The 25111-nt window shown below is 40.1% G+C and overlaps 1 protein-coding gene across 3 annotated transcripts in view; it reads left to right on the top strand.

Moving 5' to 3' along the window:
• LOC130916769 (voltage-dependent calcium channel subunit alpha-2/delta-1) overlaps positions 1–25111 on the top strand; it is a 258325-nt gene that overhangs the window by 130699 nt on the left and 102515 nt on the right. For all 3 annotated transcript variants that reach the window (XM_057837728.1, XM_057837729.1, XM_057837726.1), the window contains exons 7-10: positions 743–874; positions 5985–6054; positions 10468–10518; positions 12030–12129. In XM_057837728.1, the coding sequence (XP_057693711.1) occupies positions 743–874; positions 5985–6054; positions 10468–10518; positions 12030–12129 (353 nt within the window). The remainder of the gene's footprint in view (positions 1–742; positions 875–5984; positions 6055–10467; positions 10519–12029; positions 12130–25111) is intronic.

Here is a 25111-nt window from a genome sequence, read left to right as displayed (position 1 = left end):
GCTCTTATATCTGTAGTAAAAGTATAATAATATGGAATATCATTATCTTTGGAAATGATGTCTTTTTGATGCGGCTCTTGCATTGGAGCACTCAAGGCGTACAAATGAAGTAAAGGGCATCTCTTGGACAATCCAATGTTTAACATAATCCCCGCTGTCAGGTGAATGAAGCACGTGCACAAATATAATATTCTCGGTGGAAAATGGAATCATGGAGGGGGGGCAGAGTAATCCAGTTGGGGGCAGCCAGTGTTGCGGCCCCTCCATCCATCATTGGGAGTGTACCGTAGCGCTGGGCTGTCCAGGTGCTGTGTCACTGCATCCATAATGCCTGTTGCCTCCCACAACACACACTATCAATCACACAAGCACACCCACACATAGGCTACGCACGGTGGTAAAAATGAACATGTTCATTTTTGTGTGGAAAGTGTTTGATGGTATCTTTGCATGTAATGCAAAAAGCTACCATCGATATATTGAGTTGTTTTATTCTTCGTATTCTTCTTCTTCTCTTTCCTATTCATTTTCAATGGCCCTGTTCGCCAGTCATTTCAATAGCACAAAAACTTCAATTCACTCCTATTGATTTCCAACCCAATTGACTCAATATCAACAGGAAGTTACCCAAAAATGCCCCAAAATTAACAGGTAGTGTCCCAATATGAACAGGAAGCAGTGTTGTTCAGGTGTTTATGTCTATCTTTTATAAATCAAAATGTTTGGTCTTGCTTATTTTTAGCCACTATTGTGCTAAACGAGCTGAACTGGACTGAGGAACTGGAAGATGTGTTTAAGAAAAACAGAGAGGATGATCCTACGCTTCTTTGGCAGGTGTTTGGAAGCGCTACTGGTCTCGCACGCTACTACCCAGGTAAGGCTATTAAAAAAAAAAAAAAAAAAAAAAAAGACACTTTAAAACGCATGAACATTAACAGCCATATGTAACGCCACATCACCCAATGTCCACTATTCATTAAATGCAATATACTATGTGCAATACTTACTAAGTGCAATATTCAATGCCTCACTGTCAACTTCTGCAACTTAACTTCTATTCACGCATACAGTATTCTATGTGCAATACTCATTTACGTGCAATATTAATGTGCAATATTCAAAGCCTCACTGTCATCTTCTGCTGCTTCTATTCACACATATCCTATGTGCAATACTTATTTACGTGCAATATTAATGTGCAATCTTCAACACCTTCACTGTCAACTGCTGCTACTTCACTTCAATTATTTGCACAGCCTGAACATAGGACCACCTCATACATATTTTATACTATTTTGATTTTATACTTTTATTCTTGAAAGCCACTTTCGAGATTTTTACTTGTGCAGTATTCAACGAACAGAATTCAGAATTCAAAAAGACCGAGGAACAGTTTCTTTGCTAAAGCCATCTCAACAGGCATATGAAACACCACATCACCCAATGTCCAATATTCATTTACATGCAATATACTACAGTATGTGCAATACTTACTAGGTGCAATATTCAATGCCTCACTGTCAACTTCTGCTACGTAACTTCTATTCACACATATTCTATGTGCAATACTTATTTACTTTCAATATTAATGTGGAATATTCAATGGCTCACTGTCAACTTCTGCTACTTCTATTCACACATATTCTCTGTGCAATACTGATTTACGTGCAATATTAATCTGCAATATTCAATGCCTTCACTGTCAACTGCTGCTACTTCACTTCAATTATTTACACTGCCTGAACATAGGACCACCTCATACATATTTTATACTATTTAGATTTTATACTTTTATTCTTGAAAGCCACTTTCGAGATTTTTACTTGTGCAGTATTCAACGAACAGAATTCAGAATTCAAACAGACCGAGGAACAGTTTCTTTGCTAAAGCCATCTCCACCCTCAACAGGCATATGCAACACCACATCACCCAATGTCCAATATTCATTGACATGCAATATACTATGTGCAATACTTACCAAGTGCAATATTCAATGCCTCACTGTCAACTTCTTCTACGTAACTCTATTCACACATATTCTATGCGCAATACTTATTTACGTGCAATATTAATGTGCAATATTCAATGCCGCACTGTCAACTTCTGCTACTTCTATTCACACATATTCTCTGTGCAATACTTATTTACGTGCAATATTAATGTGCAATATTCAATGCCGTCACTGTCAACTGCTGCTACTTTACTTCAATTATGTGCACTGCCTGAACATACCTTATATACATATTTTATATTTAGATTTTATACTTTGTTCTTGCAAGCCACTTTTGAGATTTTTTTTACTTGTCTTGCACTGTAAAGGGAGATGCTCCACAATTTCGTTGTACAATCGTATAATGACAATAAAGGGATATTCTATTCTTCTATTCTATTTGACTAACGAACTAGTCAGTTTGAATCTGCACATACATATGCTTGATTCATTGGCGGAACAAATTTGAAAAGGGCCTGGGTGCAGTGAGTACCAATGGGCCCCTCGAGTGAAACATACGACAGGGGCGGTTGATAGTAGACTATATTTCCGCGGGCCTCTCAAGACGATCGTTCAATGGCGGGTGCTAGCAGAGATATTTTAAAACGTAAAGGTACATAATGGAGTTTTTTAATTTTTTACTCGCAACTTCCACCTCCAGCCTAAAGCATAACTGCAGCCAGTGTGAAGCTCGTGAATGACGCGTATAGCTAGCATGACCATAAAGCAACGAGCATTTAACCCATCAAATCAGCAACATAAACGTAAAAACAGCACGTGATTGTTTAGTAGCACGTGTGTTAGAAAAGTGTTTTTGCCAAATGGAGACTAAGCGGAGGCTCTGTGAAACAGCGTTGCTGCCGCAGGGACGCTAATGGGAGTGCGCAGCCGCGTGTTTGCCAAAAGTTGTTGACATGAAAGGGTATTTTGAGGCAGTTAAAATGTCAGGGCTCTGTGAACTACCCATCAGGGCATCGGTGTAAAAAAAGTATTTTAAGTTCACACTAAAAACTCAGTATCGTAACTTTAAACAATATATTTGAGCTCTGAACATTATCTTACCTTTCTGTTTGACCCTCCTCTTGCCCAAGCACGCCCCCTTTTCGCTCACAAACCAGGCTCTCAAGGGACCCGGGCGCAGCTGCACCCCTCTAAAAGCTTTGTCGTTGTACTGCAACAAGGCCTGGGTGTTGAATCCATGTTATCACTGATTATCAGTGTTGTTACTGATGGCGTTAGAGTATAACAGCGTTTCTAATGGCTAGATTTTTTTAAGTAGTGAGTAATTAATCACTTTTTCCATCTTAGCAACGCCGCTACCGTCACCCAAGATGTGAAGGGGTGCGTTACGACAACCTGTAGCAAAAAGTATGGAATCACCAGTCTCGGACGAGCACATTTTAAGACATTTTATCATGTAGAACAAACTCAGATAAAAATTTGATAAAATAATGAATTAGTTCAAAAGTGCAACTCTGTGAGCTCTGTGGCATATGCATTGTCATCTTGGAAAATGACAAACATATTTTTAATTGAAGGCATAAGAAAGCTGTCTAAAATTTCAATGTAAACTTGTGCATTTATTGAAGATTTAACCAAAGGTCATCAAGGACTGAGGGAATTTTGATGTTTTCTTCAGGCAGTCATCTTTGTAAATCTCACTGGAACAGCACCAACCAAAAGTTCCATCACCTTGTCCATTGCAGATTCTTGACTCTTGACAAGGGGATGTCTTTTATATCTTGAAGCGTCTGTATCGCTTTCACCGGCACTGATTTATTTTCAGGAGGGTGGCAGGAACCCTGCTACACACACAAAAAAAAAAAAAAAAACGTGCTGACTGCTTTGCAGCATACATCACTTCCCCCCTTTCCTATTCATTATAACTGAAGTCGATGCTAATGCTTTCGCGCCAATATAACAAAAATGGCAGAGCAACAGAAGAGACAAAAAGTTTTATTCGAGGTGTAAAAAAAAAAAAAAAAAAAAAAAGTGAGGCGACCAGGATAAAAGGACAGTCAATAATAAAGATTGGCCCAGTTTACACTTACTGGCGTGACACCCCCTAACCCAAACTGGGCTGTTAGCCACACTGTTGCTAACCGTCATATGCTATTGTTTTAGCCACAACTACAGGCGACCAGGATATGATGGTTTTACAACACTGTGCGGGTGTGCACTGGTCCTCATGGGAAACGCAGTCTTCCTTATGGTAAAACACTACAGTCTTTGTCCACCAGCGCGCTAAATTTGACCAAAACTGTTACCTAGTGTTGCTTTAAGTGTTCGAATATCTCTAATTCCAATTCTCTTCCACAAGCACCACCCCTGCCTCAAACATCGGACGATCATCTTGAAAGTGTAGAGGGGCGGCGTCCTGATCGATCGGGTCCAATCACGTCATTTTCAAAGTATCGAAATCGGCAAAAAAATATCGGCCATGCCTTTTTTTAATATATAAATATATATATATTTTAATTAAATCGTATTCTAATTGTATTTAACGTCACAGACACAATGTTACAGTCATCCAGAGTCTTTATTTCAGGCTTAAGGTAGGGTTATCAAATTTATCCCGATAACGGCGGCAATTAATTTTTTAAAAAATGTGTCACGTTAAAATATTTAACGCAATTAATGCATGCGCTGCATGACCCTCTCACTCATTGTCGCACTCAATCTGTAATGACGCTGTTTTACCTATATAGAGAGATAAAAGGCAGCGCAAAATGAGTAGAGTGAACTTTGGCAGCCTTTGGAGCCTTTTATCAATAGGCTAAAGCCTTTCAATCCCTCTCCCTATGTTTAGAAATATCATGGGAAGCAATGTGGGGAAGCAAGGTGGCAATTGATCATTGTCCTAACACCCTATGTTATTTCCCAACGCAGAGAAGATATAGCAATTGGTAGCACGTTGCACAGTCATGGTTCCACTTCCCATCATGCATTTGGGATGGCCACTGTATCATTTACTGAAAGCTCAACAAATACACTAGATGGCAATATTTAGTCACAATATACAAAGTCACAAGTCTTTCTATCCGTGGATCCCTCTCACAGAAAGAATGTTAATAATGTAAATGCCATCTTGAGGATTTATCGTCGTAATAAACAAATACAGTACTTTTGTACTGTATGTTGAATGTATATATTCGTCTGAGTTTTATTCATGTTTTTCTTAATGCATGGCCAAAATGTATATGATCGGGAAAAATTATCGGGAATGATTGGTATTGAATCGGGAGCAAAAAAAAAGCAATCGGATCGGGAAATATCGGGATCGGCAGATACTCAAACTAAAACGATCGGGATCAGATCGGGAGCAAAAAAACATGATCGGAACAACCCTACTTAAAGCACCCGGGCCCTGTTCACATTTGTCCGCCACTGATCCTTCTCATTTTAAGAATTTTCTCATCTTCATAGTAGAATCCATTCTGTATGTATTTTGAATGTTTTTATTAAAATGAGCTGACCCTACAGTCACCAAGTATGCAATATGAACACATTGGCATGCATAAAGGCTCAACACACAATGCAGTCCTACACAAACCAATCATCCATGCTTAAGATGTATAGTATTTTCTATTCATGATGTGATCTGTGCGGCCTCGCAAGAGAGTTTGATGTGCAATATTCAGGAATGATCACTGGCTTTGACTACTTTATTACAATTTGTTTTTAAATACTACTTGGCATGCATGAAGAGCTGGCTGACGCTCTCATGCGTGCTCACTTTTCACGCCCTCCCTGCGCTAATACCAAACTGGTGATTGTCAAAGCAATTAAATTCAGTTCGCACGTCTCGTCATGAGTTATATTCTCTGCGCTAGAATTTAATGACATGTAAGACGAGGTCCAGAAATCTGCCACTTTTTTTTTTTACGTCGCAGAGCCTGATGTGAGGAATGTGTCGTAAATAAAATAAGCAATTAGCGGTTATCTCCTGGCTGTGTGAGACAGGTGTAATCAAGACACTTTTCATGTCTTGCAGCGTCTCCTTGGATGGATGCCCGCAAGACGCCGAGTAAAATTGACCTGTATGATGTACGCAGGAGACCGTGGTAAGAGATCACACTACATCATTGCTCGTTGCTGGGAAGCTACGAGATTGCCTGTTAGCGGAATGCGCTGGTGACACAATGCTATTTCGGGAAGAGTTTTACATGAATAGTGTCGGATCTTTTGACGGTAGAAGGATTTTTATATTGCAGCGGATTCTCATGATACGAGCACCTCACCTTACGAGTTTTTCACAATATGAGCATCGTCACGAGAGAAAATGAGTCTCGTTATACGAGCAGATTTTCATCGTATGAGCCGAATCCAGAAAAGCCTCTCTCATCCTCATTGTCTAATTATGTATCGAAGTGCATCTGAATCATTTGTGCTTACAAGTGAACATTAAAGTGTATATGACCTGACAAATAAAATCTTAAATAGCATTATTATTGGAATTAAAATAGTCTCAGATGGCAAAATATAACTGGAGTGGACAAGGGCCAGATGTACTGCAAATTTCAACCCAACTTCGTAAAACGGATCCGCCCCGGTGTCTTTTTGAACAATGGCCCAAACTCAGTAGGGAGTCACTTGTCGTATCAGCAACCAGTTATGGGCCAGAACTGGTCTCAAGTAGCAGACACTACATTTATGGCCCGGATATGGCACACGTTACCCAATCTGGGCCAGATTTGTATCAAAGCCGTTTTCAGTATTAATTTTGGGGTCAATTTTGTTCAATGTATCATACTGTAATGTGTTAATATTGCAAATTAAATTTGTCGATGAAAAACAATAATGACTACTGGTGCACGATAATTATTGGTCCGATAATTATCGGTCCGATAATGGGAATTATGACGTCATCCCAATAAATCCAATAACATAATTAATAGGACCGATAATACAGTATGAACTGTGCTCGCTGGCTGTGAAATCAGTTGACCATATGTGGGGCATTGCTGCCACCTGCCGGTCAGAATAATTCGCTGCATCTATAATTTGGCCCACAAACTCATTCACTTTACACAGTGCTGTGTCTAGCGTTAGCATTGACAATCGTGAATGCTTTCTGTTACTTACGTTTCCGCCTCGGAAATATATGTAAGTATTTATGTTTACTATAACATATGGATGTGCAATATACTGTATGTTTACTTCGGTGGTGAAGGGTCATATGTACAGAACTTCATAAGTTGTTGTGTTATAGAAGCCAGCCAATTCTTAAGGCTAGTAGCTCAATCTAGTGTGCTATGCTATACATACATATAATAGTTGTCGTGTAATGTTTAGTCAACATGCTTGGTAGAATTGTTTATATTATTATAAGGCAAGCCATTAATCCTTTTTGTTCAACCATATTTTTGTTATGAGGAATGAGTGATAAACCTTACTATATAATGTTTGCATTTTAGTGTTATAAGTTAGTAAGTTATTGAGAGGCCTTTTGGTTATTGATAGGCTTGCTGTCCTAACCTGTCTCCCAGGTTAAGAAAGTTGTTTCATGGACCAAGACCACAACAGTCTCCTGTAGCACCAAATATTTTTATCTGATGACAAAGCACAATACCTTTTGGGTTTATGTTTTAGTTCGGTGCTCATTTTCAGGAAACACATCTTCAATTACATTGACTAATTGATTGTGATTGACTCAAATTATATTTATCTGAAAAAAATAAATATTGGCACTTTATTTGAAGTCAAGACTGCTCTTGTCTTTGTTTTGTTCATTATAATAATGTTCATGTCATTATGAAAATTTTGGTGAGATCAAAGACAAATCTATGTTGAATCCACCATTATTATTTTTTTAAACCTCCAGGTGTTCAAAAACTTGGGTGAATATACATTTAATAAATTATATATTTATTATCGGTTATCGATATCGGTATCGGCTTTGAGGAGCAGGAAGTTATCGAGATCGGTTTCAAAAAATGGATATAGTGCACCCCTAATAATGACAACACTTTTTTCAAGCCATTTGTTAATGCTAACATATTAAGGCAACATACAACAATACAACATTTTTCACAAAATATTTAATTGGAACAAGCAACTCCACAGTAAAGATGACCGATTTTTAGACTGTAAACAACACAGTGTATTTGTTAAGGTTCTGGGGTAACGAGGGACCTAAGCGCAGAGACAGTGACAAACTAGCAGTGGTAACAAGAGTTCATTGACGATGAGAGGGAGTGGTAGATATTGTCCCAAGAATCTGGTGGCCAGTTTGGTGATAGAACAGGTGAACGGGCAGGCAGGCATTCTGGCAGGCAAGCAGTACAGGACCTAGGGGGGAAAAAAAAAAAAAAAGCTCAGAATCAGGATTACAAGAGTCTTTGTTAGCTGAAAGTCGCATAACTGTTGTTGATCTGGCGATAATGTAAGGCCAAGGACCGGTTTAAGTAAGCTGCAGACGATGATCAGCGGCACCTGGTCCCAGGATCACTAATCTGTGCAATCAAGGCAGTGACACAAATACAAAAACACAAGGAGGAGGGGCTCAGTTTGAATAATAGTATTCAAACATTGAAACATTTACAGCAACACAGAGTAAATGCTTTCTCCCTCCTATGTTGTTATGCATTCATGGCAGATCACTTAAATACACCAGCCATTTTATTAACGATAGATTGAATAACTTGTTTAGCAGTCAGGACGTGACTTCAAAACACAATTATGACTTCAAATATAGCACTTACCATAAAAATTTCTGTATGCCGAGATGTGTCCTGAATCCTGTGTGTTCTCCTAGTGTTGCAGCGAATGCCTTGTCTAGTACAGCCAGACTATTCTCCCTGTATTTTTCAAACACTGTGAGAATAGTCTGGGACCCAGCTCCTTAATGGTCTCTCGAGCTGAACAAAATCCTCCGTCCAATCAGATTTGATTATTTGCGTGACGTCTACTTAACGAGCAACGTCACTCTTGCGCATCGAAAGTCGTCTCCACAACAACACAGATGGCGAACAGGAGAGCAGAGTATATGTTCCAATCCGCGGTAAAATCAGTTTTAAATTACCCAAAACACATCGACACAAGTCATTGACAACAGTCTGTCTTGCGCTAGCTATGTTGGATAAACTTCTCCATTCTCCGCTCGCGCTAGTTTCTTGCCGCTTAATCACAGTTACGTCCGCCCGTCGCTGATTGATCCACTCCGATGTCTGTTTGCTGTGGCTTGCGCCGCCCTGGAAATTTGACCCACTCAATGGACGCCAGACTCTATAGCTGGAACAGCGGTGAGTCTGGTGTTCCAGGCCAGCGAATGCCCGTCTTCAGGGTGCAAGCTGTTGTGACGTCACACGTCGAACGTTAATTTTCAGATTTTTAGTACATCCTGTCTGCACCGTCCGCCCCAGACCAGTGCGTAACCTATCATTTGGACTGTCAGATTGATGATCCCGGCTGCATCTGGCAGTCTGAGGCATTCAGGAGACCTGATTGCTGTGTGAACCTGGCGGGCTGACGCCGGTTCCGGAGCACAGTCACCTGCTATCTGGTTTGGACTGTCAGATTGAACATCCCCGCACATCTGGCGCACTGAAGTTCAGCGGGCTTGATCGCTATGTGGCTCTGGTGAGCTGACGCCGGATTTGGCGCAGAGTCACCTGCTATCGGGGATCTATTGAGACGATTCAATTATATAAAATAATGGGGCAATGCGCAGATGATGAGAAATGTCTCTTTAAAGCTTCCATCGAGGTCCTCTGTCATCATAGCGCTCCGGCACCTCCATCTTGGTGATTACATCACTAGGTTAAGTATTTAGCATTGAGCACAATGGAGGAGGAAGCATTTTTCAGTGATTCTGGTTCAAGTGTAGATTTTTTTTAACGATATTGTCGATCCAGAGGAAGTGATGACTACAGCAACCTGCATGGGCTGTACAAAATGTCATCATTGTTTTTATCCCTCTATTCCAATATTGCTACAGAATATTCTTTGAATAAGTATTGATTCCCACACTGCTATATAAATTGTATTGGTATGACAAATAAGTCTTGTTCTAAATGAAATGTAACATATTAAAAATACATTTATTTAATATGACAGGGCTAAATTATTGCATAATGTTCAAAACTGTCTATTGGAGACGGAAAAAAGAGCATAAACAAATGAGGAGGGTAAGAGCTACATGCTAACCCGAACAGAGCGGCTCTTCAAAGTGTCTTCCTCGCCTTTCGAACATGAAAAATCACACAAAACTACCCGGACTCTTGTCACACACGGCGGCAAGAGTGATCGTCTTCACCGATCGGCCAGCCTCCGGCAGCGAGCAACTTTCAGCGGACTATTACAGCTCGTCATTTCCCTGCTGCAGTCCCGCTGGACCCAGAGCAATGTCAGCGAGCGTCTGGCGGGAGTGTTTGTCGCAGAGGACACAGCAGGGGAATGAACGCCGAAAATGGCTTATTCTTGGTTGACAAACAAATCCGTAAGACGCTGTACTTATTGGTTAAGTTTGTTTGCAGGTACATTCAAGGAGCCGCTTCGCCCAAAGACATGCTCATCCTCGTGGACGCGTGAGTCAATCTAAAGTTATTGTTTTGTCCCTTTTTATGATTTTGTTTCATGACTTCTACATGCCAAACTTCCCCTCCCTGCCTAACATCAACAAATGTCAGTATAATCATTAAATAGAAAATTCATATACTTTTTACTATTTTGAAAAGAAGTAAGAGTTTATTCAGAACTTTTGTTCCTTCTGTTGACCCCTAGTTCAAAGATATGCTATTTAAAACCTTCCAAGCTAATTTATTTTTTTCGGGGGTAAATAGCTGGCTTGCTTAGTGTGCTAGCTAACAATGCAGCCATAAATTTATATAATTGTAGGATATAATTAGGGTTGTTCCGATCATGTTTTTTTGCTCCCGATCGTTTTAGTTTGAGTATCTGCCGATCCCGATATCTCCCGATCCGATTGCTTTTTTTTTTGCTCCCGATTCAATTCCGATCATTCCCGATAAATTTTCCCGATCATATACATTTTGGCAATACATTAAGAAAAAAAATGAATAAAACTCAGACGAATATATACATTCAGCATACAGTACATAAGTACTGTATTTGTTTATTATGACAATAAATCCTCAAGATGGCATTTACATTATTAAAATTCTTTCTGTGAGAGGGATCTACGGATAGAAAGACTTGTAATTCTTAAAGGATAAATGTGACTTCTTATATTGTGACTAAATATTGCCATTTAGTGTATTTGTGAGCTTTCAGTAAATGATACTGCAGCCATTTAACTTCTGCCCAAATGCATGATGGGAAGTGCAACCATGACTGTGCGTAGGGGCACCAATTGATATATCTTCTCTGCAGTGGGAAAGAACATAGGGTGTTAAGAAAATGATCAACTACTACCTTTCTTCCCCACATTGCCTCCCACGTTATTTTTAATTGCTGAGCGAGGTATTGTAAGGCTTGAGCCACATATAAAAGGCTCCAAAAGCTGTCAAAATTCTCTCTACTCATTATACGCTGCCTTTTAGCACTATCTATTGGTAAAACGGCGTCTTTATAGATTGAACGCGACAATGCGTGAGTGGGTCGTGCAGCGCACGCGTTAATTACTTAACGTGATTAATTTAAAGAAATTTATTACCACCGTTAACGCAATAAATTTGATAACCCTACTTTAAGCCAAAACTACTCTGGATGAGTGTAAGACATTTTGTCTGTAACGTTAAATACAATTAGAAAACGATTTAAAAAAAAAAAAAAAAAAAAAAGTTAAAAAAAGTCATGTCCGATATTTTTTTGCCGATTCCGATACTTTGAAAATGACGTAATCGGACCCGATCGATCGGGACATCTTTAGATATAATTTAATAGAAAAATAATATATACATACATTGACAGCGATAGACATTAAATCTTTTGTGCTGGAATGGCTGCCATTGAATGAACGTGTTTCAATGCCATTGACGACCATGGACGTCCAATCGCCTTCAATGGCAGTGAATTAGTTACACGACTTCTAGGCCAAACAATACCTTAAAGTTGTATTCTTTCACTGTTTTCACAGGAGCGGCAGTGTTTCCGGCCTGACGCTCAAACTGATCCGGACGTCCGTCAGCGAGATGCTGGAGACGCTGTCCGATGACGACTACGTCAACGTTGTTTATGTAAGTGCAAATTAAAACGGTTTTACATACATTTTATGTGTAATGCTTATCTGCATAAGAATCACTGTTTTACCAGAGCTTTGAAACTCTTCTTTATAAGTATCTGCAGTGTTGGAACAAATGTAAACAGGGCCCAACTGTGAATCCCATAACTTTCACATGTACATTCACCGAACCCAGGGGCGCTGGAAATAACTCACAGCAGGGGTGCTGAGGATCTTCTTTTGTTTTTCCATTCCAAAAACATCAGCTTGGTCCAAAACAAATATAATTCCCTCACATATCTTTTCCCAGTATCAAATATTTTTGAAAAAGCTCCAGTGAGCAAATAGGGCAGCACTGAAGAGCCAAATAAGGCTTCAGAGCCGTGGGTTGTTGACTCCCGCCTTACACCTCAAAACCCTGGGGTTCCATCCAACCCAGGTTAAGAACCAGTCACATACTATATTATCATTTTGCACATCATCCTACCTTTGTTTTAGACACTCCACTTGCCCAACCACGCTGCCTTTACTGAGCCCCCTAGAGGCCCAGGGGTGGCAGCACCTTCATAAGCTTCATCTGTGTGTTTGTCCTCATATATGTCCGCAACTGCATAATACTTCTTTTAATTTAGATAAATTTAAAACACATAAAACATTACACATAAAATGTTAAATCAATGGCAACAATTTATAATATTTACTACATATTTTGACCGTGAGTTGGCACCATGGTTTGCGGGCTCACAGTAATGACGTCATTGGGATCTTTCTAAATGTGTAGCGTGTTCAACAATTGCTCATTGCTGCTTAAACTCGCGAAGTAAAATGCCACGATGAGCTGCTTTTGGATGCAATTTCCAGTCAAACGCAAACAAGGGGAGTGAAGTGAGTTGTCAAGGTGGAATTATTGTTTTTAGTGAATAAATGTGCGTAAGTCGAAGCTTCTCCCCCTTTTTGGTCCCTGTATGCACGTATCCTACCCACTACGCGTTACAACTGGTGCCCGAACATTTTTCCTGGATCCTCAGTCAAGAAAGGGATTCGTCTATTTTTTTTTTTTATTCGTCGGTCCCACAGCGGCTTTTCGGATCAGTCTATTTTGTGGAAACGACGGCCTGACCGCGGCTACAACATTGCCACGGGATCGGTCTAATTCCTGGATCTTCGCGTGAGTAAAAAAACATGGATTTGGATTACTATTGCTATCTTCTTTGTTGACTATTCTTCGTGGGAGTTTTCCCCAAATCATACCAAATAATCAAACCACTATGGCACGCAACAGTGACGACAGTGACTCTGACATGGACCTTACAACAATGTTGGAGTTTGTCAGGGAACGCATGTCAGCGTACTGCTGAGCTCCCGAGTGAAGAGTGGTGAAGGTGGAAATATTATTTTTTGTCAATAAAATTTGCATAGGTGGAAGCTTCTCCCCTTTTTGGTACTTTTATACACGTATCCTACCTACCACGCGTTACAATGTACAAGACATGGATTACACAATGTGTGCTCTTTGGCCTGTACTGTATGTAAAGCACACGACAGCTCTGTTAGCTAACAATCTACATAATTATTTGGGATAAGTTTGAAAACGCATTATGCTTACCTTGAATATCTGCTAATAAAACCGGAGTTCCCAACAGCATACACTCTCGCTCCCAACCGGAGTTCCCAACAGCATACGCGCTCTCTCGTTGCCATTGAGACTTTTGCCCAACTTTTGTCTTATCAGGTATTTGCTGCACGCATTTTTCCCTGAAGCTCGTCTTGGGAATGACCGACATTGCTGTCCTGCTCCTCACTTTTCAGATCTGGTTGAAATAGGAAGGGTAGAACCAACGACATGTTGGGAAAGCTAACGAGTGACACGCTGAAATTTCAGCAACAGGCCCGGTGACATCACGCACTGCGACGTAACAAGAATGGCGACCAATCACTTGAAATAATTTTACAAACTTTATGAAAACAAAAACATTAAGAGGGGTTTTAATATCAAATTTTTATAACTCATACTAACATTTATCTTTTAAGAGTTACTTGTCTTAAAAATAGAGGATCCCTTTAACACTCTTATTACCATACGAGTTGAAAATGCACTTTTTAAAAAATCTGTCATTTTGATGAACACAACAACCTGATTGGAATTTCTTTCCACTCAATACAGTGTCCAACTTTAATCTTAACTCAATGGCTCAGAGAGTAATTATTGGATATTTTTTTTTACTCTGACATTTTCTCAAGGGTTTTAAGGATCCTCAAGGGTTAAGCACACTCAGTCTAAGTCGCTCCACAGCGCAATTGCTTTGTCTCACATGCACACAGACCAAGTGGTTCACAGAGATGGATGACATGTAATGAAGTATGGATTTCTGCCACGTCTGGCCACCTCCAAGCAGGCCTTTAATGAAATACCTGCTTCTGTGGTTGCTGCACTAGCTGGAACTTTGCACTTTTTTATTTACTGCATGCACAAAAGTACTGTGACATGAATATAAATGCGAAGTTGAAGATAATTATACGTCAAAAAATTCAATTATTTTTGTTCTGATGCTAATGTTGAGCTGTGGCTATGGGATTAGGCTCACCGAAAGGACTGCATTTATTCCAATTTTATTGAGAATGTTTCAGTGATTTTTTGGGTTATTTTATTCTGTTTAACTTAACAATATATTTATGTTCCAAGTTGTTAATGTTTTAAAAGATAAATATCCTGTTCAGTTTGAAGGAGGCACCGTCTAACAGTTTGCATTACTCTAACACACTTAATATAATCAATCAGGGAATAATATTGTTTCTCGTATTTACTGTTTGTATTACTCTAACACACCCAACAATAAAATAAATAGCACTTATACCATAGTTTAAGGAAAACAAGCAGAATATAGGGCATAAGAGATGAGCAACGCCTTCTTATCACCAACGCGTGCGTCTTACAAGTGACTGAGCAAGATTGACGCACCAACTCTCACAATCAAGTTCTCCCGGACAGTCCAGAACAAAAGAAGGGACACCCTGTCCCGACACAAGGAAAACTAAAACCTGATATCCAACTGATAACACGACTGACAATACCCCAAGAGCCCCTTTGGCGCTGAGGTGGCAAAATCCACAACCCTCGTTGCCCGGACAACAGTAACTACTGAATCCTCCTGTCCAATCCACAAACAGACAATAATCCCAAACACACCCTTCTTCGTGCCCATGGCCCGCCCAGCGAGAGCTTTCAAAAGACTGAATGTTTAACTAAGCGTTGTCATTTCTTTCGGGAACCTTTTTGTTGACTTCTGATATGGTGACTTTGGAACGAGTTTGCCTCCTTGCCTGAGTGTTTCTGTTGCTCCTTACTGTTTCATCGCTGTCAATCTGAATAAATTGTCAACATGTTCTCAATGGGCCTTCTTTAAACCTTTCAAAATGGAGTCAGTACAAAGGGTTACAACTAAGGTGAACGCGCGGAGTTTGCCCTTCTGGCCGGATTGTCGGGATCCTGCCGGTTCGGGCCGTTGGAGCTGCGCCAGTGCGGGTCCAGCGGTTCAGCTGGCGCGATTCCGGCGTTCTGGCTAGAAGGTCAGATTCCTTGGACCCTACATTCTTCCATAAGTGGGTCAAAGACGACCCATATTAGAACCAATGTGTTTTTATGCCATTTTTGTGGAATCTTATGAGTCAGATTGATGATGTTCAGTTGGATTTCCAGGTGGACAACTGCCACTGCCACCTGGACAATAGTCTGGGTCCTCATCATCAGAAGTGTTGGACACTTGAGTCCAACCCCATCATCCAATATCTGTAGGACCATTTCAGCTGTAAATCTAGCAGCTATGACATTTTGGATAAGGAAACATAAGAGTAATGTTTTCAATAGATCAATATGTAGCTGTATAAATAAATACACACTATATATACAGTAATGTTAGCTAACTTAGGCTAGGGTTTTTCGTGTTTTTCCGACTCGACTGAACGGGCAAAGTCGCATAAAAGTGGACCATTTCAATTTTGATCCAGGTTACTTTCGTATGTGGTTAAAATCCCATCCGGGCCACATTTTTCCAGAATGTGGCTGCGCTCTGAACTGTCAAGTCCCCCAAATTGGAATTCATGCAGCAATTAACGTCAGCAAAGAGCGAGAGAGACAGGGCGCTACGGTAGCGGTGCAGCTGTGCATTAGCGTTAGCGCCTTGCTTGAACACTGCTTTTGGGGAAGGAGCGGGCTTGACAACAGTCATTAAAAAAAAAAAAAAAGGGTTGAGCATAAGTTTGAGAATGCTTGGTTTTCTCTCTGCTCCAATGCTCCTGCGCATGCAGGCCAATTTGCTCAGCGCATCTCGGACTGCGAATTAGAGCGCATGTGTGATACTTGAACAGCCTCAATGGACAAAGGCAGTCTGAACGGGCACGCTAAAAAAACAGATATGACAAAAAAATCGGAGTTGTGTATAAGGACCTGCGGTATGAACCTAGCCTTAGTTAGCTAGCTAGTTATGAAGAAGGTTAATTTGTTGATAAATAATAATAAAAAGAGTCATGAAAGACACACACACAAAATACTATATGGACATAATAGTTGCAGTACACGTATCAGCTCTTGCTGTGTCACTTTTTACATACCTAGTCTGTGTGGTCCATGGTAAATTTATTCCTGACAGCCAAAGTTGATAAGAATGAAAGATTCCCATTGGATTCCATAGAAAATGCATGTGGGTGATTTTTGACCCACTTGTGGAAGCTTAGTAGGGTGACCAAACGTTCTCTTTTGCCCGACAAGTCCTACTTTCACGTAGTATCCTCCTCGTCCGGGCGGGTTTTATAAATTCATAAAAATGTCCGGTTTTTATGATTTTTCATGGGACCAATTTGAAGAGAATCCCTCCGGCCACTGGGTGGCAGCAGTTGACATGGCTCCTACTAGAAGGGAGGGAAGGAGTACTTCTTCTTGTTTTTGTTGGCAGTTTACCCCTATCATGAGGCATTACGGCCATCTACTGGGTTGATGATTTGGCCACAACGCCTGCCCAGTTGTTAAGTTTTTAACGATAAATACGTAAATAATGGCAACTGTTGACTTCTGTCGGAGCTTTGACTGTAAAATCCCATTTGATGTCGCATCGTTGCGCTGCCGATGATTGTAAACTTTTCTAGCAAAGTTTGATTTTTGCCTCAGCTAGCTATAAGTAAGCTAAAACATGCTAGGCATTATGGGAAACGTAGTTTTGAACTGCTACGTTTGGAAACATGCTGGTTAAACAGTTTGTCAGTTTACTTCGGTTATTGGATGTGTGCAATCTAGAAAATTGAATGAGAATATCAATTGAATGGGAATAACAATTTGTCAAGGACAATTGTCGTGATAGTAATTTATAAAAATGTTTAGTTGGCACATAGCCTACTGTGTGTATGTGTATTGACTGGACTACATTTCCATGGGTCTACATTTTTATATATACATATACATTTTACACACGCATATATATATATATATATATATATATATATATATATATATATATATATATATATATATATATATATATATATATATACAGTGCCTTGCAAAAGTATTCGGCCCCCTTGAACCTTGCAACCTTTCGCCACATTTCAGGCTTCAAACATAAATATATAAAATTTTGATTTTTTTGTCAAGAATCAACAACAAGTGGGACACAATCGTGAAGTGGAACAAAATTTATTGGATAATTTAAACTTTTTTAACAAATAAAAAACTGAAAAGTGGGGCGTGCAATATTATTCGGCCCCCTTGCGTTAATACTTTGTAGCGCCACCTTTTGCTCCAATTACAGCTGCAAGTCGCTTGGGGTATGTTTCTATCAGTTTTGCACATCGAGAGACTGACATTCTTTCCCATTCTTCCTTGCAAAACAGCTCGAGCTCAGTGAGGTTGGATGGAGATTGTTTGTGAACAGCAGTCTTCAGCTCTTTCCACAGATTCTCGATTGGATTCAGGTCTGGACTTTGACTTGGCCATTCTAACACCTGGATACGTTTATTTTTGAACCATTCCATTGTAGATTTGGCTTTATGTTTTGGATCATTGTCCTGTTGGAAGATAAATCTCTGTCCCAGTCTCAGGTCTTATGCAGATACCAACAGGTTTTCTTCCAGAATGTTCCTGTATTTGGCTGCATCCATCTTCCCGTCAATTTTAACCATCTTCCCTGTCCCTGCAGAAGAAAAGCAGGCCCAAACCATGATGCTGCCACCACCATGTTTGACAGTGGGGATGGTGTGTTCAGGGTGATGAGCTGTGTTGCTTTTACGCCAAACATATCGTTTTGCATTGTGGCCAAAAAGTCGAATTTTGGTTTCATCTGACCAGAGCACTTTCTTCCACATGTTTGGTGTGTCTCCCAGGTGGCTTGTGGCAAACTTTAAACGAGACTTTTTATGGATATCTTTGAGAAATGCCTTTCTTCTTGCCACTCTTCCATAAAGGCTAGATATGTGCAGTGTACGACTGATTGTTGTCCTATGGACAGACTCTCCCACCTCAGCTGTAGATCTCTGCAGTTCATCCAGAGTGATCATGGGCGTCTTGGCTGCATCTCTGATCAGTTTTCTCCTTGTTTGAGAAGAAAGTTTGGAAGGACGGCCGGGTCTTGGTAGATTTGCAGTGGTCTGATGCTCCTTCCATTTCAATATGATGGCTTGCACAGTGCTCCTTGAGATGTTTAAAGCTTGGGAAATCTTTTTGTATCCAAATCCGGCTTTAAACTTCTCAACAACAGTACCTCGGACCTGCCTGGTGTGTTCCTTGGTTTTCATAATGCTCTCTGCACTTTAAACAGAACCCTGAGACTATCACAGAGCAGGTGCATTTATACGGAGACTTGATTACAAACAGGTGGATTCTAGTTATCATCATCGGTCATTTAGGACAACATTGGATCATTCAGAGATCCTCACTGAACTTCTGGAGTGAGTTTGCTGCACTGAAAGTAAAGGGGCCGAATAATATTGCACGCCCCACTTTTCAGTTTTTTATTTGTTAAAAAAGTTTAAATTATCCAATAAATGTTGTTCCACTTCATGATTGTGTCCCACTTGTTGTTGATTCTTGACAAAAAAATTAAATTTCATATCTTTATGTTTAAAGCCTGAAATGTGGCGAAAGGTTGCAAGATTCAAGGGGGCCGAATACTTTTGCAAAGCACTGTATATATATATATATATATATATATATATATATATATATATATATATATATATTAGGCCTTAATTATTATTGTTATTATTATTTTCAAACTGCATTTTCCCATCCAGAGTGAGGGGGCAAACATGACAATTTCTTCAAATGTATAAAAATGTCATCAAAAATTTGAATGGCATTATATCAAAAACATGTTTTTTGAGGAATCCCTGGAATATGACTTGATAACAATTTTTCATTCCGAAGATATTTCAAGAAAACAACCTCACTGGGTCATTTTTGACTCACTTATGCATCTAAGGGTTAAGTGTAACTAGTTTTTTAGGTTCCAGCTCATTTTACAGACATTAGTCCGTGACGAATTGAGCTCATAGAAAACACAAAATGCTAAATGACGAGCTAACTTTGGCAGCTATTGCTTGCTATTTCATCTGTTTCCGCCTTGCAAGTTATACAGTGGAACCTCTACTTATGAAATGAATTGGTTCTGAAAGTAGTTTTGTAACTTGAAAATTCTGTAAGTACAGATGTGTTTACCATGTAAATACCCCAAAATTCAGACATAAATCTGTTATAATGCAAAAATATACATCAAAATATGTAACAAATACATGTTACAATTCGATTATTGCACAATAAACATAAAATCAGATTTGTATGTGATGTACAAAAACAAGAATAAAAGTTAGTACACTCATGTAAAACTGTCAGAACACGAGGGGCGAATGAAGAAGACACTGGGATACACACATACACGTACAATAGAGGTCCCTCTTAGCCAATTGGATGCCAGGAAGAGGCTTGGCAATAGCCAGTGCCAGAGCAGCTATAAGTATGTTACGTTCAGTTAACTCTGGGAGCTGCAAGTACCAGCCATACTGTATTTTTGCCTTTCGTATCGTGAAATCCTTTCGTAACAAAATGCAATATTTTCCCATTGATGCGTGCCTTAAACTGAAAATTCCACAGTGGTGTAATTATTAATTAAAACAACATGAATAGATTAAAAATAGAGGAATAGAGTCAAAATGTATAATGTGCTTCATTATAAAAAAATCATTAACACAGTGCAATGTTTTTGGCAGAGGATAAAGAATATGTGTGGTGTTGTTATATAATCTGTCTGAAGGGATTATTCGCAAATTTGCTGTATATAATCGTAATATGAAATGGAAGAGGTGTTTAAATTTTAGGGTAATGAGGTCAAAGGTCATAGAGGTCGAATTAGACAAAGGTGTGCTCTTTCAGAGTGCTCCTCTAATTTAAAGATATGTTCAGTATCTCCCAAAGCTCTGCTTATTGTGAAAGGAGTTGAGTTCTCTGGCCTGAAAAATACAATCAGGGTTCCTAAAACCGTGAACCATTTGTACACAAGTAAGTTGCTTCCTTGTCCCTTCCCAATTCTTAGAAACACAAACAACAGCGTAATGGACGCCAGAGATCATCACAGAACCAAAATAAAGCTTCCCCCGGGCAGTACAAAGCTCCAATCTGCAGGCGCTGTCGCCACAAACACCTCAGCCACGACAAAACAGCTCAATGGACACACAACTCAGCTTCATTGGATGCTTAATCGCAAGCCTTGGAGGTTTCGAGGAATGGAACTGTGGCGAGTCGCGGGAGTGATTGGTCGACGGGAGAAGAAAAAGTGATGGGAGAAAACGAGAAAAGATGAAAAAAGGAAAAGCAGTAGTGCATTGTTGAGAGAGATTAATGGGGGAATGCTGAAACACAAAAGTGATTCAGATAATAAATTGGGACCTCGAGATACGATACAAAAGCTTCGGTACACGAAAAATTGATTATGCAGTGGTACCTGTGGTTCACAGAGATATTGGACTGTGCCATTGGTTTCTGTAAGTCTTTAGCAGACACTCTAGGGTTCTTTTTTACCTCTGAGTATTCTGTGCTGAACTCTTGGAGTCATCTTTGGTGGACGGCCACTCCTTGAGAGAGAAGCAACAGTGTCAAACTTTCTCTCCATTTGTAGACAACTTCTCTGACTGTCGATTGATGAACATCCAGACTTTTAGAGATGGTTTAGTATCCTTTCCCAGCTTTATACAAATCAACAATCCTTGATCGCGGGTCTTCAGACAGCTCGTTTGACCGAGCCACAATGCATATCAGACAATGCTTCTGATGGGGAAAATATTATGTGATGCCTTAACATTAGCACATTATGCCTTTGTGATGTATGATTGCTTCTGTGACCTAGATTCTAACAACTTCTCTTGTTTTTCACCTTGGGTCCCATAGTTAGGAGGGAATCTCACGAGATAACTTGTTTTGCACCATAGTCCGCGCTTGAGTGCCATAGTTAGGAGGGAATCTCACGAGATAACTTAAATAAACATTCTACTTTAACCACTGGGAGCCTCAACTGAGGGGGAATCGCATACCCTTGCGGGGCGGGGAGGAGTCTCACGAGTTCGGGTGGTGCCCAACTCCCCGGAAATCTGCCAGAGGATTACGTACGGGTCGCTTGGCTTTGTTCCTTCGCCGCTTTGCCGGAGCATTTGGCTCCCCGCTCATTAGTCAACGGTAAGCGATTTTCATTGTTAAAGAGTATGTCATGCCCTGGGAAAATGTTAATATTCCATCATTTATCCATAAACGTATGCCTTTTGTATTCATATCATGCCACTTTGTGTAATTACACACAAGAAAATTAGAGAAATTTGGCTCGATTGTCAAGCTAAAACGACCGGCGCCCGAGATCTGGCAGATTGTGTGTGTGACGTCATTACAAGTGAAGAGAGTGCCGCCGGCCACTAGGGGGCAGCGCCTGTCTGCATCAATATAATTCCTTCTAGTGAGGGGAGAATTAGCGGTGTTTTGAGCTGTTTATGCTGTTGCATTGTGTTCGTCCTGCACATATTCCAGGTTCCCTCATGAAGAAACACCCCTTGTTGTCAATAAAAGAGAATTCAGAATTGACAGTGAGGGGTGTTTCTTCAACAAGAAAAAAGGCTCAGTGCTTTAATACTGAATGGCGTCGATGATGGCAGACAATTTCGTTTCGAGTTTCAGCGACGAATCCGACGTAGAAGGACGTAATGAATGTTCATCTAATGGTGACGAGGAGAGTTACGAAGCTTTAATTGGTGTTTTAGGTTACCAATTTGAGCCCAAACGAACGCCAATACAGCGTAATGAAACGGTCATTGAGGGGAGCAATGACACTGATGAAACATCGGCAGTAGATCGTGTGGGAAACAACGAATGATATTTTTTGCATTTCTTTTTGTGAAGCTGATACACCGTGACCGCAAAATAAAGTAATGTATAGAATAATTATCATTTATTGCGCTATCATAGTTTTTCGCTCTGCCAACAGACACAAATATGAATGGGATCAGAGGATTTGTTCTATATATTTTGCGAGCGATAATTTATACATGTGTCCAGTCCTGTATCCAATGCGTGATATTTTTTTACTATAAAAGAGTACTCACTCTGGCCATTTTGAGCTTGGCTGCTCCCCTCCTTTGCTTAGCCTTAGCCTCCTTTGCCAGTCATCGTCCTCTTTCTTGATATCTCGGGACATTTAGGTAGCTGGTGTATGGTGGGCACCGCATCTGCTTTGAGCAGCAATCTTGCAGCAAAACCCGATTTCACTTGTCCATAGTTCAAGAAGCTTTCAGGTGGAAAATAACAGAAAACCGTGCCGGAGGCTGGGTCTAGAAAATTAGCCCTCTTTGCACGGACGAACTTTACCCATTGCCTGCGTAGTCCAGCTTTTTTTTTTCGCGTTCGGGAACTCATGGATACTATATTCCGATAAATAGCTATTTGTAAACCACATAGCACAGCAGTTTTGAACCATTTTAGTGATGTTTTGGTCAAACAAACCCGAACCCTACTCTCTCGTCGATAAAAAACAATGGCAACTGGCTCCGCCTCGACTGTCAATCACTTGTTGTGACATAGCCGCCCCATCCGGCTGTTTCCGGAACACTTTCGGAAATGTTCGACATTTTCATTCAATTTCGATAATTGCTCATTAATGTGATTGATTTTTTTGTTAACTTTATCAATATTTGTTATCTTGGCACATAACGGTTCTATTGATGTCTCACACCCCCTTTGCCGTTACATACCCTTTAAGGAAGTTTGTTGTGCTGTAACGGTAACGCGGGGATTCTGGGATTGGCAAACTAGATCTAACGTCATCGTTACCACTTGTTCTTGTTTTGATACTTGTTGCTTGCTCTTGTGGGATTGTAATCAATAAATCTCATTTATTCTGCATTTTCTAATCAATAAACATTGTCTATTGAGCAAAAGTGTGCTGGTTGCTGACTCACCGCGAACGCGGAAATTTCGGAAAAACAGCTTCTCATCAAGGCAATGCTTACCAGTGTTTATAGTGGGCAGGACAGCTTTAAACTACTCTTTAGTGATTGGGCAAATGCCTGACTTAAATTGTTTGGTAAAAATTGGTTTCAGTTGCTCTTTAAGACTCCTTAGGCAGAGGGTTCACTTAGGTATTTTTCCCCCTTCTGTCATTGTTTGCTTGCTATCCTCATCAAAATATAAAAACCTATAAATGTTTGGGTGGTTTGAGTTAAAGCAGTTTTTTCATCTGTGTGATTTTGACAACGATCAGATCAAATTTGATGGTGATTTATGCAGAAATGTGAGAAATTCCAAAAGGTTGTTACTTTTACATACCACTGTAGGTACGTTACTGTATTTACTTACATACTGTACTATACTGTACTGCAGGGGTCCCCAACCTTTTTTGCACCACAGACCGGTGTGATTTGGGTCTTTTTTTCACGGACCGTTGTTGTCAAATTTTACACCCTTATAAAGTTTTGCTCACAAAGCTTTTGTGGCGGTGGAAAAAAACCCTCTTTTATATTCAGTTGGACTCTCAATGTTATCCAACAGTGTTGAAAAACTATTTACATGATAAACACACATATGCAACACGAAAATGGCGTAAATTCATGCTTAACGACCAGTGTTGTTAATAAAGGCGTTACTAATATACAGTGCCTTGCAAAAGTATTTGGCCCCCTTGAATCTTGCAACCTTTCGCCACATTTCAGGCTTCAAACATAAAGATATGAAATGTAATTTTTTTGTCAAGAATCAACAACAAGTGGGACACAATCGTGAAGTGGAACAACATTTGTTGGATAATTTAAACTTTTTTAACAAATAAAAAACTGAAAAGTGGGGCGTGCAATATTATTCGGCCCCTTTACTTTCAGTGCAGCAAACTCACTCCAGAAGTTCAGTGAGGATCTCTGAATGATCCAATGTTGTCCTAAATTACCGATGATGATAAATAGAATCCACCTGTGTGTAATCAAGTCTCCGTATAAATGCACCTGCTCTGTGATAGTCTCAGGGTTCTGTTTAAAGTGCAGAGAGCATTATGAAAACCAAGGAACACACCAGGCGGGTCCGAGATACTGTTGTGGAGAAGTTTAAAGCAGGATTTGGATACAAAAAGATTTCCCAAGCTTTAAACATCTCAAGGAGCACTGTGCAAGCCATCATATTGAAATGGAAGGAGCATCAGACCACTGCAAATCTACCAAGCCCGGCCGTCCTTCCAAACTTTCTTCTCAAAAAAGGAGAAAACTGATCAGAGATGCAGCCAAGAGGCCCATGATCACTCTGGATGAACTGCAGAGATCTACAGCTGAGGTGGGAGAGTCTGTCCATAGGACAACAATCAGTCGTACACTGCACAAATCTGGCCTTTATGGAAGAGTGGCAAGAAGAAAGCCATTTCTCAAAGATATCCATAAAAAGTCTCGTTTAAAGTTTGCCACAAGCCACCTGGGAGACACCCCAAACATGTGGAAGAAGG

The sequence above is a fragment of the Corythoichthys intestinalis genome, chromosome 5 (genome assembly GCF_030265065.1).
Source record: "Corythoichthys intestinalis isolate RoL2023-P3 chromosome 5, ASM3026506v1, whole genome shotgun sequence".
In the NCBI taxonomy this organism is placed as follows: Eukaryota; Metazoa; Chordata; class Actinopteri; order Syngnathiformes; family Syngnathidae; genus Corythoichthys; species Corythoichthys intestinalis.
Note: the sequence above shows the minus strand (reverse complement) of the source record. Positions and strands in the feature narration are given on the sequence as shown.